At 46.8% G+C, this 17700-nt stretch overlaps 2 protein-coding genes across 17 annotated transcripts in view; one reads left to right on the forward strand and one right to left on the reverse strand.

Annotated features, from left to right (window-relative positions):
• Nucleotides 1–410: 410 nt before the first annotated feature.
• Hnrnpdl (heterogeneous nuclear ribonucleoprotein D-like) lies at nt 411–6770 on the reverse strand. Of its 9 annotated transcripts, NR_152866.1 has the most exons (9): nt 5554–6056; nt 4647–4815; nt 4402–4563; nt 3919–4050; nt 3696–3810; nt 3315–3485; nt 2938–3029; nt 2469–2573; nt 411–1818 (listed from the first exon to the last, which is right to left on the reverse strand). NR_152866.1 is itself a non-coding variant. In NM_016690.4 (8 exons), the coding sequence occupies exons 1-7, from the start codon at nt 5994–5996 to the stop codon at nt 2959–2961; spliced, it is 1263 nt and encodes a 420-aa protein (NP_057899.2). In that variant the 5' UTR covers nt 5997–6056; the 3' UTR covers nt 411–1818; nt 2938–2958. The 9 variants fall into 9 exon arrangements, 6 of the variants coding, with proteins under 6 accessions (NP_057899.2, XP_006535137.1, XP_011247812.1 ...); NM_016690.4 differs by lacking the exon at nt 2469–2573; XR_003955673.1 differs by lacking the exon at nt 3315–3485 and having other exon boundaries at nt 1555–1818; nt 5554–6699.
• The window catches only part of Enoph1 (enolase-phosphatase 1), a 29898-nt gene continuing 18059 nt past the window's right edge, over nt 5862–17700 (forward strand). For 2 of the 8 annotated variants that reach the window (NM_026421.3, NM_001163035.1), the window contains exon 1: nt 6828–7136. In NM_026421.3, coding sequence (NP_080697.2) covers nt 7053–7136 — 84 coding nt within the window. In that variant the 5' untranslated portion in view covers nt 6828–7052. Of the gene's footprint in view, nt 7137–17700 lie in introns of all 8 variants that reach the window. The other 6 variants (XM_006535190.3, XM_006535189.3, XM_030254776.1 and 3 more) reach the window with 5 other exon arrangements.

A 17700-nucleotide genomic window follows, 5' to 3' on the forward strand; every position in this document is an offset into this window, starting at 1 on the left:
AATTGAATTAATGTCCATTTAGTTCACAATGAAAACAAGTCCTGATTATGATAGCATGAAATGTTATTAAAGGTTCCCTGTCAGAACTAATGAACAACACACATTGAACAGGAAAAGGTTCTGGTTACTCACGTTAGTAGCCCAACAATGACATGAGCCTCATCTTTAAAAAGTGGCCAAGATATTGTCAAAATAAATATTTAGGAATGGACACTGACCTTAATGTCTATTCATCCAACTAAGCAATGTTCACACTACTCAGCCTTGGCGAGTTCACATTTCTGTGGGTTCATCAACACTAAAGAAATTTCCTAAGTTCAAGATCTCTCAATGACCAAGTACATTCTCACCCTTCAATTCTCAAATCTTTGTATTTTCTTAAAGTCATACATAGCAAGACTTAACTGAGATTTTATTTTAAAAAGACTTTATTCATTTTGATCAGGGGAAATGACAATCTTCAATGCCAACTTGTCACCTAATTGTATTTCTTTCTTGGATACTATACCTACTAACAGTATGTGAAATGACCTCCTATTCTCTGGTTGCAAGTTGAAACAGTTCTTTTTAATAGCCAACAATGGTACCTGGCCAGAAGAAAATGAGGCCAAGGCATGGTAACTTGACAGCCTAGCAAGTACAAATATCATTGGAACAAAGTTGTAGGCATTTAAAAAAGATATCAGTATAAAAAGCTTACACTGGTCTAAGACCAAGTACTCTAAACATGTACCCCAACCCAGAAGCTTTTGTGGAACCGTGGAGAGACCTCTAAGCCAAACATTTATGGAAAAGCTCAAAGCCTTTATTACTTAAATCTTTTAAGTTTTTAATGCACCAAAAGATACACCATGTGACTTTCCACAACTCCCTTCCTCTGCCTGCATAGCAAACTGCTTAAATCTATTTAGCTTGTGTACTATGGTGGGATGGATTCACTACTGCTAATTTTCCTAAAACCTCAGCCCACTGCACTGACCTTAGTGGATAATTGCAGATAGAATGGATGAAACCCTGGCCACCAGTTTCCCCCCTGCATTTACCTCTAACAGACAAACCATGGACTCTCTTTAAAGTCATCTGTGAATTACACATGGTTTGTTAGATAAGCACAGAGCAAAGGTAGCCAATTAAAAAGCTTTGTGGTAGCCAACAGGTCCGTTTCTAAGGTGATGAGATAGAAACAAGAGCATCACTTGTGCTCAGGCAAAGGACACTTGCCAGTGAGGTACAGCCCTAGCACACCAAGGTGCTTTCCTTAGAACCATAATCTGAAAGCACACCATGTGATAGGAAGTGTCACCAATCACAACAGACTAGTGTCAGTCTCCAGATACCCAGGGAGGAAACATTATTCAAAAGGTGTAGAAGTTATCAACAGAGAAATTAAGCATTAGACTGTAAGCACAGTAACACCCACAGAAACCAGGGGATACTACAACCAGTTTCTTCCTGTGGACCAATACCCCCTACAAAATAAGCTGCGTCTGTCTTGATTATTGCTTCTTTATAAAATTACATTTCCACAGAACTATGCAGTACCTGACGCAGGAAAACAATCACATAAGGAAGCATTTATTTGAGGTTTAACATGAAACCACACAAATAAAAATTTGTATGAACACAAATCCACATTGAGTCATCATAACACAGGTAGCAAAGGACAAAGTAAAACAGAGGAACTAATTGGCAGCTATATACAGTTGGACACAATTGTGTCATGTACACTACAAAGTCTTTTACAAAATAATCATCTTAGGTCAACAGAAGATCAAGCAATCTTCAATGTCGTCCTGTAAGATGGTTTCTTTACACCTCCTAAAACAAAAACGAAACACCCATTAGATGTGTGCAGCCCCACAAGTGTGCAAAGGTCCACTTTCATGGACTGCTTAAGTCCTCACTTCAATTAAAGATCACACGCATGTTCATCAGCAAAGTACAGTTTGGGCACTGAAACTCACTCGAGTTCCAAATGACACAGGATGGACTGAATTTAGAACACGGGAATGCAATCTTCCCTGATCTGCATCTAGCAAGTGAGGGCCAACCAGAACAGAAGCATCCCTAGTAAGCCAACTGGATGCTACCAACACAAATTCCAGGTAGGTTTATAATGGTAACACGGTAGCCAATTACTTTGTGCATATGATCTTTAACTTATATCCCAGATTTAAAAGTTCTTGTTTTGGTTTGTAGATTTCACTATTAGCTATAAAAAGAAAAAGCAAGCATTAAATCTTAAAGAATGAACACTTAAAATGAGGCTCCACAATTGAAATACAACACTAAACAGAAGACCAAAATGATTAAGCTGTAAAAAGGCATTTATGCACTTTAACTCCTGTAAAAAACCATTTAAGTTAAGTTTAGACACTTAATCTCCAAAAAGATTAAAAAAGAAGCCAAAGTCTGAAGTTTTCCACTTTAATCTTTACGCTGGTACATGAAGTTGGAAGAGACCATACCACAGGACAGCGTTTTCTGGTGTATGCCTTGCGCTCTGCCCGCAACGTGCGACCCCCAGAGATAGACGTGGTCAGGGTGACACACGGCCTGCAATGAAGTTCCCGCTGGCGGGTACAAACAAGGTATAATGTCAGAGTTAGAAGACAACATTCTTCTTTTCCTTAAGTTGTACCCATTTCAGTACTTTACCTGTTAACACTTCTAAAAAAGTTTAATTACTCCTCTACACCTCCTGGTACACAAAGCAAACAGAAAAACTCTTAAGTTTTTCTGTAGTTCTAAAAAAGGTGAGGTAAAACTTTAAAGTTAAAGATCTATAGACACTTTAGGCAAAACAGGCTCATAAAGCAATTAAACAGTAACACTTTAGCAAGGACTACACAACATATCATTTACTCGTGTTTTTCATTTGTCTATTGATCTTTAAGTTAAATTAGCCAGTGCAATGCTTTCCTGCATCTCACACACCTGCTCTCCCAGCGTCCTCCTTTAGTAGGGCTGGTAATTGTTCTGGTGATTGCCGCCCCCTCGGGACGCCTTGCCGTAAGTGCTCTGCTGACCTGTGGAAAGGATATGAGTTTCACTAACAAAGTTTCCTAAGAAAACCGTTTTTCTAAACAGAAAAAAAAATCTACCCTATAAGAAACTATGCATGCTGAACATCAAAACATCAAGCCATCTTAACAGTCAGTAATAGCCAATAGCTGTTAATTATATTTTAAAATAACCACCGTCTTACTTTCCTATGACTATACAACATGACTACTCCAAACATCTCAACAGTAAGCCCATACACACAAGTTCAGAATGGGAAAGTACTTCACAATTGAGTTAAGTGTTCTTACCGCTGTAGTCTGCATATCCCTGTCCATATCCATAGTTCCCATAGTTATACCCAGTATAATCATAGCCGCCATAGCCACTATAGTTCTGATCACCACCATAGGCACTATTATAATTTCCATATCCTTGATCATAATAGTTATTAAATCCTTGGTTCCAGTTTTGGCCCTGACCTGAAACAATGCACAACGAAGGTTAGGAAACAACTTGGGACTGTCCCAATCCTACCACAAGCTGATCCATTCCTGTCCCCTACACTGTGGCTTCAACCCCCCCCCCCCAAGTCAGCTCTTTAGTTTCACTCTAGCTGTGTTTCCCTACAGGTCAGGTCCCTAGCAGCTCACTGCTTCAGTGTACCGCTCACTCGCCCAAGGAGGTCTCACCTCTTCCACGCCCCCTAGCACCTCCTCTTCCGCCGGCTGCAGCCCCTCTGCCTCCTTTCTGTTGTTGCTGCTGCTGCCTGTACACCTCTTTGGGTTGCGCAACTTTGATTTCGCACTGTAAATAAACAGAAAATTTGCAGATGTTCCAAGTTCTGAACATAGAACAAGTTTCTCTTCACACTGACTTCACACACACAATCCTCTAAGTTGTTAAGGGATTTACCTTCCCAGAACCTATTTGATGGTATCTGCTTTCTAACAGTTTCTTTACTGGCTCTTCGTCTGTGTATGTGATAAAACAGAATCCTCTTCTTTCATTTGTTTTTGTATCCATGGGAAGCTCAATATTTTCTATCTGAAATCAGGTGCACAGACAAAACAAACAAACCCACCAGTTAATAAAGATTATATAATGCCACAGGCTCTTCACAAACACCAGACACATCTACTGACCACCATGTTCTAAAAAGTTGTGTTTTATCTTTTTATAGTACCTTACACCCCAGAGGCCACCAATTGGTGAAACACTTTACACCTTTGGGGCTTTGGCTAAGTAAGATTAGATACTGGTTTCCACTACAACATAGAAAGCAGCAGTGAAGACGAAGCAAGAGAATTCAGTCCCATCCGGTGAAATATTAATGAACCCCCCCAGACTTGACCAAACACGAGCACAGACACACATACATACACAAACACAGCCCACCTCTCCAAAGGCTCCAAAATATTCTTTAATTTGTTCTTCTGAAGTATCTGGGCTCAATCCACCCACAAAGACCTTTTTAGGGGGTTCTTTCCCCTTTAAAGCTTTGGCCCTTTTGGGGTCTATCAATTTGCCATCCAGTTTGTGTTCTTTCAGTTCCAAAACCTGGAAGACAAGGCAGTTTGGACTTAAAAGCCTAGAGCAACTTGCAAGCAACGCAGTAGACTCAATGCAAAACACAGCCCTACCTTATCCACACTAGCAGCATCTTTGAAAAGCACAAATCCAAATCCTCTTGATCTTCCCGTGACTGGGTCTGTTTTAATTGTGCAGTCTACCACTTCCCCAAATCGAGACAAATATTCAGTCAGATCTTTCTTGCTTGTATCCCAGCTCAAGCCTCCAATAAACATTTTACTAGAAATAAAGTTATTTAAGAAAAATAAGCTTAACAGTAACTTAGTGATTAAATACAGGGCAACTTACTCTCCAGACGCAATCTGTTTTGACTACAAACACTAACATTAGACCACAAAAATCTTAACCACTTGTTCAAGCCAGCTGGCACGTTGCTTTGTACCACGCGAACTCAAAACTTAGAAAAAAAAAAAAAGCCATTAGAATCTGGTAGATGTCCTGCCCTGCTTGCTTTGGATTGCAGAGCACAACTTTTACACCGATTCCCCCGCAACTTACGTAGACTCTTGCCCACAGCCTTAAAGCCAACTTTGCTACCTAGGAAACTTTTAGTGCCAGTCGTCTACTGGTGCCCCAACCAAAAGTTTCCCAAACCTAACCCAGGAAAATTCGCGAGCGGCCAACACACACAATGAAGAGGCGGCAGCGGCAGCAGCAGCTGCAGCAAGTGGCGCACAGAACCCGGCCCCTCCCCCCTCCCGGGCCCCACGCGGCGCCTGCGCACTCGGGACACCGACGGCGCCTCTCTCCTTCCCCAACCCCTCCTCCCTTCCCCCACCCGCGGCGGGCCTCTCGAGTCACCCCATCTTACTTTCCACTAGTGGGGAAGGCTACTGGGGTCCAGCGGGCACGCGGAGAATCGACTCGGGGAAAGACTGGGGGCAGCGCGCGCGGCTCCGGAGGGACGAAGGGCGCGCGCGGGGCTCTGGGGGAGGGGAGGAGCGGAGCGTGCGGTACCCGTCATCCTGCTGGTTCTTGCTCGCGTTGATCTTGGATCCCTCTGCGAACTCCTCTATGTTGCTGTACTCATTCATGTCCTCCATGGTGGCGGAGCCGTCGGCGAGGGGGTGCTGGCGCGCAGTCCGGGTCCCGGCGGCAGCGGCGGCGGAGCGTTGTATGGAGCTAGATTTAAAATGGCGGCGGAAGAGATCCGGCCGCCGCCTGCGCCCTCCCTTTATAGCCGCCCCGCCCGCCAATCGGGAGGGCTGCTGGGCGGTGACGTGGCGCGGGCTCCGGCGCGCCCCCTGGCGGGAGGCGCTGGAAGCGAGCGAAGGGAGGAGCGGGGCGAGCTGCCGGGGAGCCCGTGGCCGCCAATGGGAGAGGCCGCGGGAGGCTAAAGTAGCGGGAGCGGAGGGGAACAATGGCGGCGGCACATGGGAGAGCCGGGGCGGGACCTCCATCGCCGCGCTCCGGATGAGGAGCGAGGTCGCGCCGCGGGGAGAGTCAGCCGTGCGGGACCGGGAATCGCGAGCGGCGCCGTGGCAGGGCCACAGTCCCTCTTGCCTTGAGAGCCGTTGGCGTCGCGCGTCCAGTTCGGCTCAGTCCCTTGCTGCGCCCTCAGTCCCCTAGTGCAGAGCTGCTGCTGCTGCTGCAGCGGCGGCCACTCCGGCAAAAGGGCGGCGTGCACCCCGCGCCGCTTGCTGAAGCTGCAGCGCGCCCGTCCGCCCGCTCGCTCGCCCGCCCTCCCGGCGCACGCGTGTTTTGTCCTCGCGCCGGCTGCAACCAGCCGAGCAGAAAGCCTGTGCGCGATGACCGCCTCCGTCCTGGCGGGGACGGCTTTTCCGCCGTCGCCTCGGGGCGGTGTCGGCTCAGGGGCCGTGGCTGCAGGATCTCTCTCTGCAGCCCGGGTTCCGTGCGTTCGTTCTCCGAGGCTGGCTGAGGCCGCGGCGGAGGGCGGGGCCTGCTCGGATGACTGAAGCTGTGCCAAGGTGCACGCGGTGGGCGGGGAAGGGGTCAGGTGCCGGGGAAGACAAGGGGCACTCACGTCCCGGGCGCGCCACTCAAGGGACTCCCGTCTGCACGAGCCCCGGGCCTCCCGCGCAGGCTCCAGCAGGCTGCGGAGGGCTGGTGCCCGCGCTCGGGCTCCAGGCTCCAGGCTTGGGTGCTCGCTTCTTTGTTCCCGCCCACGCGAGGCCTATTTTGACCGACGGGTTCGCGGCTCGCCGGCGGCCAATAGGCACGCGCTCCTTGTTTCCTCCACCCCCCCCCTTTGAATCCCGGAGCCCCGCCCCTCCGGCTGCCCACGTGGTCCGGGCCTGCGCGGCTCGCCTGCTCGTCGGGTGTAGTACCCTAGGCGGCTTCCTCTGCAACTGCGGGTCCCAGCTCTGTCTCTGAGCCCCTGGTCGTTCGCTGTCGCCAGCGCCTCGGTTGTTGCTGGGCCCTCGGGAGCTCAAGACGCGCAGGCGGTGTTGCCCTCCTTAACCAAGGCCGAGCCCGTGGTAGCATCCGGCAGGGAAATGGTCGTGGTTTCCGTGCCCGCCGAAGTCACCGTAATCCTGTTAGATATCGAAGGTACCACAACCCCGATTGCTTTCGTGAAGGTGAGGGGCGGAAGGGAGCGGGGAAGTTACTTGTGCCTAAAAGCATCTGAAAGGGAAATTTTAAGTGTTGGAGATTTTGCCTGGGAGGCTCAGGAGAGGCGGTGTGGCTTTATGTCTCTGGAATGGGGAAGAGAAGCTGCGGCGGTTTGCGGGGGTGCTTTTCCTCGCGCCACCATCTTCTCCCCTGTCCTTGCTTTCGGTTAGGTGGAGAAGGATAGGAAGAAGTGGAGATGGTCTCAGCAACGGCTTGGGGAGGGGCAGGTCAGCTGGGAGGAGTTGGGGTGATTGGAGCTCCCACGGCCTGGCAGGTAGGTGTGTCGCCCGGTGGATGAGCGTCCCCCATGTGCTGAAGGTTGCGGCCCGCAGAGGTGGTGGCCTTGACTTAGTGGTCCTTGAGGTTTAGGCCTTCCCAATGCAAAGACTAAAGTGAAAGGATTTCTAGTGGCTCTGGTATCTTGGGCAATAGCAATTGATTTTCGCACCATCTCACTTGCGCTGGTTTTGAGACTATAAGAACACACCTAAAATTCCATTCATTTTTCTTAGAAAGCCATGGTATCTTGAAGCTTTTGAGTATCTGTCGGGTTAACACAGTTTCACAGGCTTAGGACTTGACTTTCTTCCATGTAGTCAATTTATGCACTGATATTTATGATAGAATAGTTGAGGGTAGTATGGAGGGGGGGGAGTTGGAAAACCCATCGTCCAGTAAACTGCAGCCTGCTTTAAGGTCTATTTTGATTGTTTACTTGTTACAATTGTCTGATTTTTCTAGATGTAGGTCATAATGTTTGTACACAACTTTAGGTCTCCAAATATAACAGCTATTTTATTTAAGACAGGCTCTTAAATAACCTCTATAATTCAGGCTGGCCTCGAACTCCCATGTGCCACAAATCCGGCAAATCAATCTATCTTTCTTTCTTTCTTTCTTTCTTTCTTTCTTTCTTTCTTTCTTTCTCTCTTTCTTCCTAAATAAGAATTATGGTGTTTTAGATACATAGCAAAGGTTCTGGAAAAGTCTAGTTGGCCATTTTGCCAAGATTTTAATTACAGTAGAGACCAGTGGAAAAATTCAAGACTGCCTAAATGCTGATAATTGTGTCCACTTTGTTGTTCTTGTTACATAATTAACTGCTTTGTGTGTGGTGATGGGGGGAGGTGATTGTAGGTCACCAGCTCTATTCTCTCTCTGTCTGCTGTCCGCAGGGCACGGGACCTAAATGACAGCCGCGGTCAGGATATGGCCTTAAATATGTACCATTTTTGGAAAGTTGATTTGTTAAATAAGATAAGCTCATATAAGTCAGCATGGAAACTGTAATGTCTCTTCCCTCAGATGCCTGTGAGCCACTTCTTTTTTTTGTTGTTTTGTTTTGTTTTTCGAGACAGGGTTTCTCTGTGTAGCCTTGGCTGTCCTGGAACTCACTCTGTAGACCAGACTCAGAAATCCGCCTGCTTCTGCCTCCTGAGTGCTGGGATTAAAGGCATGCGCCACCATGGGACCTTGTAATAAAAATGCTCTAGTGACTTAGATTGATACCAGATTATATACACATTCAAGGCTAGCTACAAAATAATGATTTGGGAATCTCCCTTAAAGGATAGCTTTTAGCAATCAAGCATGGTGCTGCCCAGGAAGCTGGGGCAGGAGGGTTGAAGTCAGCTAGGGCAACACACTTATCTCAACAATAAGTAAATACAGGACCTGGAGGTGTGGCTCAGCAGTTACTAGCACTGGGGGCTTTTCCAGAGTACCAGGTTCAATCCCCAGCACCCACATGGTGGCTTACAACAGTCTGTAACTGAAGTTCCAGGGGATCAGATGCACTGTTTCGGTTTCCATAGGCATCAGGCACGCAAGTAGTACATAGACATATATGTGCAGACAAAGTATGTATAAAATAAAAATTTAAAAATCTTGCTAAAAAGTTAAGGACTGAGCATGTGACAAGCTTTTAATCCCAGCACTAGAAGGCAGGAGCAGGTGGAGCTCTGTAAAGTTGAGGCCAGCCTGGTCTACGTAGTGAGTTCCAGGACATCTGGGGCTACAGAGACGCTGTCTCAAAAACCACAGAACATAAAGTTGAAAAGTAAGTACATATAAATGAGTTTCTTGGTCCTGTCTTAGAATGTTTTTATTTTGCTGTTACACATACACATGAATTTGTCAAAATAAAAGTATGGTCGGAAGAATGAGTTCCATTCAGAAGAATTCGAGTTCTGTGGGTGTTTGTGGGAATTGAACAGAGAGTCCATGAGACATGCTTGGGAGCTGCTGTCTGAACAAGTTTAGCTTTCCAGCCCGACTTCTCAAGGCCGCCGCTGCACGCCTGGGAACATGGACTTTGTGAGTCCTCAGGAGGGTGTCTGAAGGATCCTTGAACTCTTTGAGGAGAATGACAGAGACCCGCCCTTCTCCAGCTTTCAGCACGGAGCTGAGAGTAATACTCTGAGCATTATTATTAGTCAAGTAGGTGTGTGAACTTGAAGATGATCTTATTTCCCAGAATGGCAGACAGAAGCATTGGGTGCTGTTTACTTGTGAGGTGTTGAGCCTGTCTTCAAAACCTGTGACGATGTATGCACTATGGATTTAATACGGTCCAAAAAGTTGTGTGAAATGCCTGAGATTGAACCTAATTTGTCATGATCAAAACCCCTTACTCTTGGCTGGGGATGTGGCTTTGCTAGCATACCTGAGGTTCCAGGTTCCGTCCCCAGCAAATGCCAAGTGTTTTGTCGAAGGTCATCACGGTCATCATGGGCTACAGAGCAAATTTGAGGCTAGCCTGGGCTACATGAGGTCCTCTCTTAAAACACACACACACACACACACACACAAAACACTCTCTTATTATTTCTGCTATTGAACTTAACATTTGTAAAAGTATTTTATCAGGGCTGGAGAGATGGCTCAGAGGTTAAGAGTGCTGACTAGCTGTTCTTCCAGAGGTCCTGAGTTCAAATCCCAGCAACCACATGGTGCCTCACAGCCATCTGTAATGAGATCTGGTGCCATCTTCTGGCCTGCAGGCATTTGTTCAGGCAGAACACTGTATACATAATAAATAAATCTTAAAAGGATATTTTATTCCATCTCTAAAAAATTTTTAATAGAATGCATTTATTTCTGTGTATTGAGTATGTACACACATAGGCATGCAGCGCTTATGGATGCCAGAAGAAGGCGCCATGTAGGGATGCCAGAAGAGGACGCCATGAATGGAACTGCTGGGCCCACTGCCAGAGCAGCAAGTGCTCTTGACCTTTATCCAGTCTGTTCTGCTTGCTCACTGTATGTGCTGACTGAGAACGGTTGCTATGGGAATACTTTTAATCACTATGAAATACCATAAAAGTATATGGTAAAAAACCCGTACTTTGTATTGCTGTTTGATGACAGTACCCTTGGACCAGAATGAATAGTCAAGTGAGAGCATTTTCCCCAAGCTCAGAGGTGACAGTCAGCTTCCCATGTAAGATGACCACAGGGACTGCCGGCTGCTGCATATTCTGTGGTTAGCGTGGACTGAGAAAGCGAAGCATTGTCAAAATTGACCTTGAAAGGGCCTCTTGATTTGTCAGTAATCTTTGTAAAGACTTATTTTCCTTTCCTTTTACTTATTTATTTTTTATTTTTTCTTTGTTTTGAGACAGGGTCTCTGTGTGGTCCTGGCTCTCCTTGAGCTCTGTATGTACACCAGGCTGGCCTCAGACTCAAAAGAGATTGGGCCTGCCTCAGTCTCTCTTTAGTGCTGGGATAAAGGCGTGAGCCACCACGCCCAGCCTCATTTTCCATTTCTTAAGTAGTCAAATGCAGCCAATTATTTAAGGTTGAGACACCCCTCTGCTTTCCTCCTAAGAGTCAGACAGAGAAGCTATGTGGAGACTTGGGTGGGGCCATGCAATTTAGGCCTCCCGCTGAGCCACTTACCCTGTAAGAGACTCTGATTGGGGAACTGAGCCTCTGCACTGGCAGACAGTTTGCTTTTTTTTTTCTTGTTTATATTACTTAGATGTATTTATATGTTTACCCAATGTCAACAGTCCTGGCTGTGTGATTCCGCAAACCTGGTTTGGGCAGTGGTAATTTCTCTTGCTGTATCTCTCTGTTGCTTCTCTGGGATTACAGGCAACACCCTAAACTGGTTTTTACTTACCAGCTCTTTTGTCTTGTTTTCTGAGTTAGAAATAGTCCTGGATCAGGATAGGTTCCTGGCCAGGACGTTTTACTATCTCAGCAGCCTAGTAATTCCTAGGACCCAGAGAGGACCCGCACAGCTGGTTGGGCATTCAGCAGCTGTAGATTCTAGTTTCAATCTAGTTCCCACTGCTCCGTCGTCCTGAATGCCACCAGGTCTGCCTCTCCGTGCCTCTGGATATTATTTTTGCAGCTACTGGACTGGTGTTTTGCTTTGTGATCTGTCAGTATTTTGGTCAGGTTGGTCAGGTGCACCAGCAGAATTGGAGCAGGCATTGCCAGTACAAAGTCTATTTGCATATTTCTGTACTACAAAGTTTTAAAAGTCACTTAATGTAGCCGAGTTAACTGATAATGAATGGTTGGCATGGTTTGTGACAGTTGGGGCATACACATGCTTTGGAACAACCACTTGCTCTTTTTTTCTGTGGTTATGGAATGAGCCTTCTCTTGGGCATTGTGTCTTAGCCTGGGAACACAGGCAGCAGCCGGCAGTCCCTGTGGTCATCTTACATGGGAGACTGACTGTCACTTCTGAGCTTGGGGAAAATGCTCTCATTTGATAAAGTGTCATTGATGTTTTTCTTTTGTTGAGTGTAAGAACAGTTGTGATGGTTTCCTTCGGCATGGCGCTATGAGCAGCGTCTGTGTTTCTGTTTTCCATATTTAATGTATATATTAATGTACTGTGCTATTCACTAATACTGCAGTGCAGAGCCATTCACATCTTCTCCACACAGTACACCATAGCTGCCTTGAACTGAGGAAGCACCACACACAGCACTTTAGCCCCGTGGCAGGGCCACCAACAAAAATGATGAAAGGCTAATTATTGATTGTATGGGAGCTCAAATAGGCATCCTCTGTTTGTTCATCCTCAGTAGGGTTGTGGGCATCATATCCTTGGAAAGCTTTAAATGGGTTGTTTGGTTTTTTTGCTAGACATGGCGACAAGCCTGTGATGTCCAAACAGCGGAGAGACTGAGGCCGGGTGATTGTGAGTTCTAGGCCAGACTAGGCTACACAGAGATTCTCTCCTAAGAGAAGAATTAAGTATCCGTGTAATGTCATAATTTCAAGAAAGGGCTTGGGGACCATGTGGTTCAAGATTACAGCGTAGTTCTTGGCCAGACTGCTCTTGGACTATGATGGTTCAAATGATCTTTTATAATATCGAATGGATCTATAATCCTTTTAAAAGACTTGACACTTTTTTTTTGTAGGTTTATTTAGTGTGAGTGCGTGGGTATGTGTGTGTCGTGGTGCATGTCTGACATCTTGCAGGAGTAGGTTCTTTTTCCACCATGGGTGGGCGACCAGGCTTGGAGGCAAGCATCTTTACCTGCTGAGCCATCTTGCTGGCCCAGGTCTTGCCTTTTGGAAGGATTGTGTCATGTGGGGTCATTAAAGAGATAGTGCTTAAGGCCGGAATTTTAACTTTGGGGATTAGATACTTGGTTTTGAACAGAGGAGGGAAAATGCTGCTACTCCTGAGAGGAAATTACTATTAATATAGTTAAGGTGACAACTGCCAAATTAGCCAAAAATCCCTCTGGGTTTTGGTTTGGAATCTCTCATAGCTGGAGAGCTGGCTTAGTCAGCAAAGTAAAGTTCATGACTTGAGCACAAGGACCTGAGTTCTGAACGCTAGAACACATGTAAAAAGTAAAAACAAAACAATAACAACAGAACAGACCCGGAGCTTCCCTGTAATCCCAGCACTGGGGCTGCAGAGACTGGGCCTCGGATTTGCTGGCCCAGATGGCTCCTCCATATTTAGCAGCAGATGCTGTCTTTATGGTGGATAAGTGGCTGGCATTGGCTCCTTGTCTCCAGGTGTATCTGCATCCCCCTTTCCCAAGTCTCTGGGAAGATGCATAGCTTTGTTGTTAGTTTTCAAATAGCATATGACATCAGAATCCAGAGAGTTGGTGCTGGTGAGCTGGGCCCCCTGAGGACCCCCTGCCCTGAGGCTTTGATAGCCTCCCTTGGCGTTGGCCTTTGAGAACCTTGTAGTTGAGTTCTGATTGTACATGGGCCAATTATAAAGCGTCTTGGAACCTCAGCCTCTTCATCTACTATGTCGAGTTTGTTTCCTTGTAATAAGCGTGAATCCTTTCCCGACTAGGATCCTGGCCTGGAACTCCGTGAGGATCTTCTGAATTTCCTTTAAAGCCTTACTTATCCCATGCCCAGGCCAGTTGTAACGATAGCCCTCCCTTGTTCATCGGCATCCATCTGCACTTAGGTAGGTTAGAATTTATCTTTCCCTAGTTACAGTTAACCTCTCTAACGGGATTTACAAGATGAGCACATTTCTTGATTTACTTGGAGTGCAGAAAACAGTTTTCAAAAGGGACCCTATTGTTTGGGTTCTGTCTCCACGGAGAAAGGGGCATCGAGGGACAGTCTGAGAGTCCTTCCCGCCCCAGAGCACAGAAGCGCTTGTCAGTTTCTGATCTGTCCTAGGGAAAGAGGTTTAGCCTTCAGCACTGTAACCATGGAAAGGTCCTGGCAGATGGAACACACCTTGCTATGAACTGACTCCCATCCTTAGAAGTGTCCAGACAAAGCCAGACAGCTATTTGAGCCTGGTATGGTGGCACATTCCTGTCATTCTGGAGGCCGAGACAGACAATCATGAGTTTGAGGACAGTGTAAGCTACACATTAGTCCCTGCCTTTAAAAACTCCAATAATAAAGATGAAGATCACATGTAAAGTAGAACTCCTTTGCCGTGAGTTCTGCTGCGTTGGGCCAAGGGAAGTGGCCTTAGAATAGGTGAGGGTGTGCCTTGCTTCACCGATTGGAGCAGGCCTGGATTACTTTCACAGACTCGGTTTTCAGTGGCGCATGTCCATATTGCAGACAGGGTCAGGTGACAGGGAGGTGCATCTCAGGAGCCAGAGGACACAGAGATGTAAATTGTCTGACGTGAACCTTCCAGTCACTTGGGTCAATGTTAAGAAAGAATGAACGGGATCAGAGGCCTGGGTTGGATTCAGTCTCTCCCCTCCCCCCACCTGCTGGGGATGAAGCCATGGGCCTGAGAAACAAGCACATTCCACCTAACTCTGAGCGGTGCCCTCAGCCCACAGCACTATTCCTGAAGGGAGAAGAAGGCAATGTTATAGTCTACATATATGGAACAGCGAGGTTGCTTTGGCAGGGTGGGTACCTTTTTCTAAAGTCATAGGAATTGAAACTTCACTGTGTGAACACCCCTGCCATGCTGGTTACGGGCAGCCTCCCTCAGAAGCTTGTCTTTATGCCACTGTGCAGCGCTGTCTGTCTTAAGCACGCTTTCCTTGCTTTGAGCTAAGTGAACGTTTTTTCTAAAACTTTACTAGGAAACGTTAATCAAGAAGGGTTAACCTCACTGTTCAGACAGGGTTATGTAAAGGCCAAGGCTTGTCACCTCTTTCATCTCCTTTGCCTTCTGCTGACTAGCAGGGAGATGGGATGGATTACATGAACTGATCCCAAAGAAGAAAGGCAGCGTTCCCTCCTGCCTGGAAAGCCCGCTGTCCTCAGCAAACAGTTCCCCCTTAGGAGAGACTCCTCCCTCCATAGGTGATGTCACCCAGTTGGCAGTACGGTACGGTATGGCTGCCCTCTTGTTTCCTAGGGAAACAAGTCTGGTCGAGAGCCAGGACTTCAGGAAACAAAAGATTGGGAATGGCTCCTGAAGTTCATTTTATCATTATGCAATTCCTGAAACCTAATTTGGAACTTTAAAACAGGCACCTGACACCGCCGCACTGCCGGGTGATGCTTGTAAGGCTCACCTCTGTCTTACCCACAGGAGGTGCTAGCTACAGGGCCCAGCACAGATGTGGTCCCCAGATTTACGCTTGCCCACCGGCTCACTGCCTGGCTTGATTTGGCTTTGCTCTCTCTTGAGGCTACAGTCTGACTGTTTTGATTGAATTTGGATTTTACTGGACTCTTTAGCCACAGTTACATATGACTAGCTGCTGGGGTCCATTGCATTTGTTTTCTCCTAATTTCACTCAGGATCAATGGCTTCTAGTGGGCGAGTGCCTTATTTAAATATTCCAACAACCGGTGTGGTAGCATGAGCCTATAATGTCAGCACTCAGGTTTCAGGCCAACTTGGGCTATGTGGCAAGAGTCTATCATACCCGACCAAAAAATACTCGTGAAATCTGTTTTTGTGGTTGACACAGGTTCTCACATATATCTCAGGCTGGCCTCATGTTTCCCACATAGCCAGGGATGACCTTAAACTCCAGATTCGTTTGCCTTCACCCAGGTGCTGCTGGGATTACAGGGGTGTTGCTGTTATACCCGATTTTTTTTTTTTAAATCAATTTTGTGCTCTTTTCTTAGATGTTTTTGGGCTGGTGAGATGGCCCCCTGGGTGAAAGCACTTGTTGCTAAGCCTCGTGACCTTTGCATTCATGCTGTGCCTCCCCTTCCCCACCCCTATTTACACACCGAATGCAGGCTTTAAGAAGATTGTACTGCTAGCACTAGAGACCAAACAGAAGAGGGCCAGTCCTGCTGGTCCTGGAGGCAGTGTGAGCGCATGCCAGCCTGAGCTGAAAGGATAGGCAGAAGGTTCTGTCTCCCCAGCACCCCGAGCTGCGTTTAGAGCCCATGAAAGATGGAAGGAGAAGTATCTGCCCCCAGTGTGGAGCCCAGGGAGGCTCTTACTAGAGCTGCCTTCTCCATTTCCTTCTGTGTCTTATATCGCCCACAACAGAGTTCTACGCTGTAAACTATTTACTATTGAGTTTTATTTCTTGCTTAGAAAGTTGATTTATTTTTAAGAATCACATTAAGCCATTTCCTTTCCCATGTCCTTTGAGGTTAGTAACATAGTGGCCTCTCTGTGTTTTCTTCTTCTCTGGGTCAACCATCTTTTAAGGTTTCAGCCTCTATCACTTGTACTCCGGGGCTCCCCTGGAAGACTTTTAAGTTCCTTAGCTGAGCTCTGTTCCTAGGAAGGATCTTTCATCCCCATTTTCTTCAAAGGGAACTTAGGTAAATATTGCAGCCACTATTTGATTTTTAGTGGTTCTGTGACTTTCTCACCAAAACAACCACAGCCGTAAACAGCACGTCCATATTTTGTCTTCTAAATGTTTACAAGGCAGCCTCTACAGCTCCATTGTCGGAAACACCGCATTAATGGCGTTCACTGCCTGAGCTGTTGTTGAGCTACATGGAAAGAAGCTGCTGCTGGCCCGGCATCCCCGTCAGCACTTAGTGGGTATAATTACAGTTCCCTGGGAAGCAAACACTCTCATTTAGTGTTGTAGCCTTCCCCACCCCAGAGCTTAACCCTGGGCCCTGGCACACGCTAGGCAAGCACTCTGCCCTGCTGCCACTGCCCTTTGCTCTGTGCTCTGCTAGATGTAAACCCCTCAGATACCTGGTGCACTAAAAACACCCATGGGTTTATTTGTAGATGCTAGGGTTAGCAGCAGCATGGTTTTTATACTAGAATGTTGTAAAATTATCAGGATTTAATTAACATTAAAAGTTAGGATCATTTCTGGAATTTTTTTAAAAAAGACTTTATTTTATGTATGTGAGTATACTGTCACTCTTCAGACATACCAGAAGAGGGCATCGGATTCCATTACAGATGGAGCCACCGTGTGGTTGCTGGGAATTGCACTCAGGACCTTGAGAAGAGTAGTCAGTGCTCTTAACCACCGAGCCATCTCTGCAGCCCTGGAATCTCACTGGATTGTACACTGAGCACTGACTAGCCTTTTCATTTTCTTTTGAGATAAGTTCTCTCTATGTAGGCCAGGCTGGCTGTCAACTCATAGATATCTGGATAGCCACCCCCCCTTTATTTCCTGCATATACTTGTATGAGCACACACATGTGTGTCTGTGTTAGAGCAAAACTTGTGGAGTCAGCTCCCTCCTTCCACCATGTGGGTCTCAGGGTATTGGACTTGGTGGCAAGTGTCACCCAATGAAGTCGTCCAACCAGTTCCCCCTTCCACCTGCTCCCTCTCTCTCTTTTTAATGTATTTTTAATGGTGTGCATGTGAGAGAGGGTGTGAGTGCACACATGCCTGGTGTGAGAGAGGGTGTGAGTGCACACATGCCTGTCAAGTCCAGAGGACCCAGATCTTTGGAGCTGTAGTTATAGGTGGCTCAGTAGCCAGACATGGGTTCTGGGAATTGAACTCAGGTCCTCTGGAAAGAACCCCGTGCACTCTGAGCTCTTTTTCTAGCCCCATATACACAGCACATACACACTGGAGCTGAGCGTGGAGCCCTGGACCTTTTATACTCCCAACACTGTGTTCCCACTCCCACTGCTGGCTTTAAACAGTATGTTCTAGAGCACTTGTATGTGTGTTACGGTGTA

The sequence above is a fragment of the Mus musculus genome, chromosome 5 (genome assembly GCF_000001635.26).
Source record: "Mus musculus strain C57BL/6J chromosome 5, GRCm38.p6 C57BL/6J".
In the NCBI taxonomy this organism is placed as follows: domain Eukaryota; kingdom Metazoa; phylum Chordata; class Mammalia; order Rodentia; family Muridae; genus Mus; species Mus musculus.

What these genes read in the sequence shown, in the direction of transcription:
- Hnrnpdl (NM_016690.4), bottom strand. Translation starts at nt 5,996, where the DNA reads ATGGAGGTCCCGCCCCGGCTCTCCCATGTGCCGCCGCCATTGTTCCCC. An exon ending in AAGAACCAGCAGGATGACGG is followed by an intron (nt 4,816 to 5,553) that starts GTACCGCACGCT and finishes CTTTATTTCTAG; the next exon opens with TAAAATGTTTATTGGAGGCT. An exon ending in TGCTAGGGGGCGTGGAAGAG is followed by an intron (nt 3,486 to 3,695) that starts GTGAGACCTCCT and finishes GCATTGTTTCAG; the next exon opens with GTCAGGGCCAAAACTGGAAC.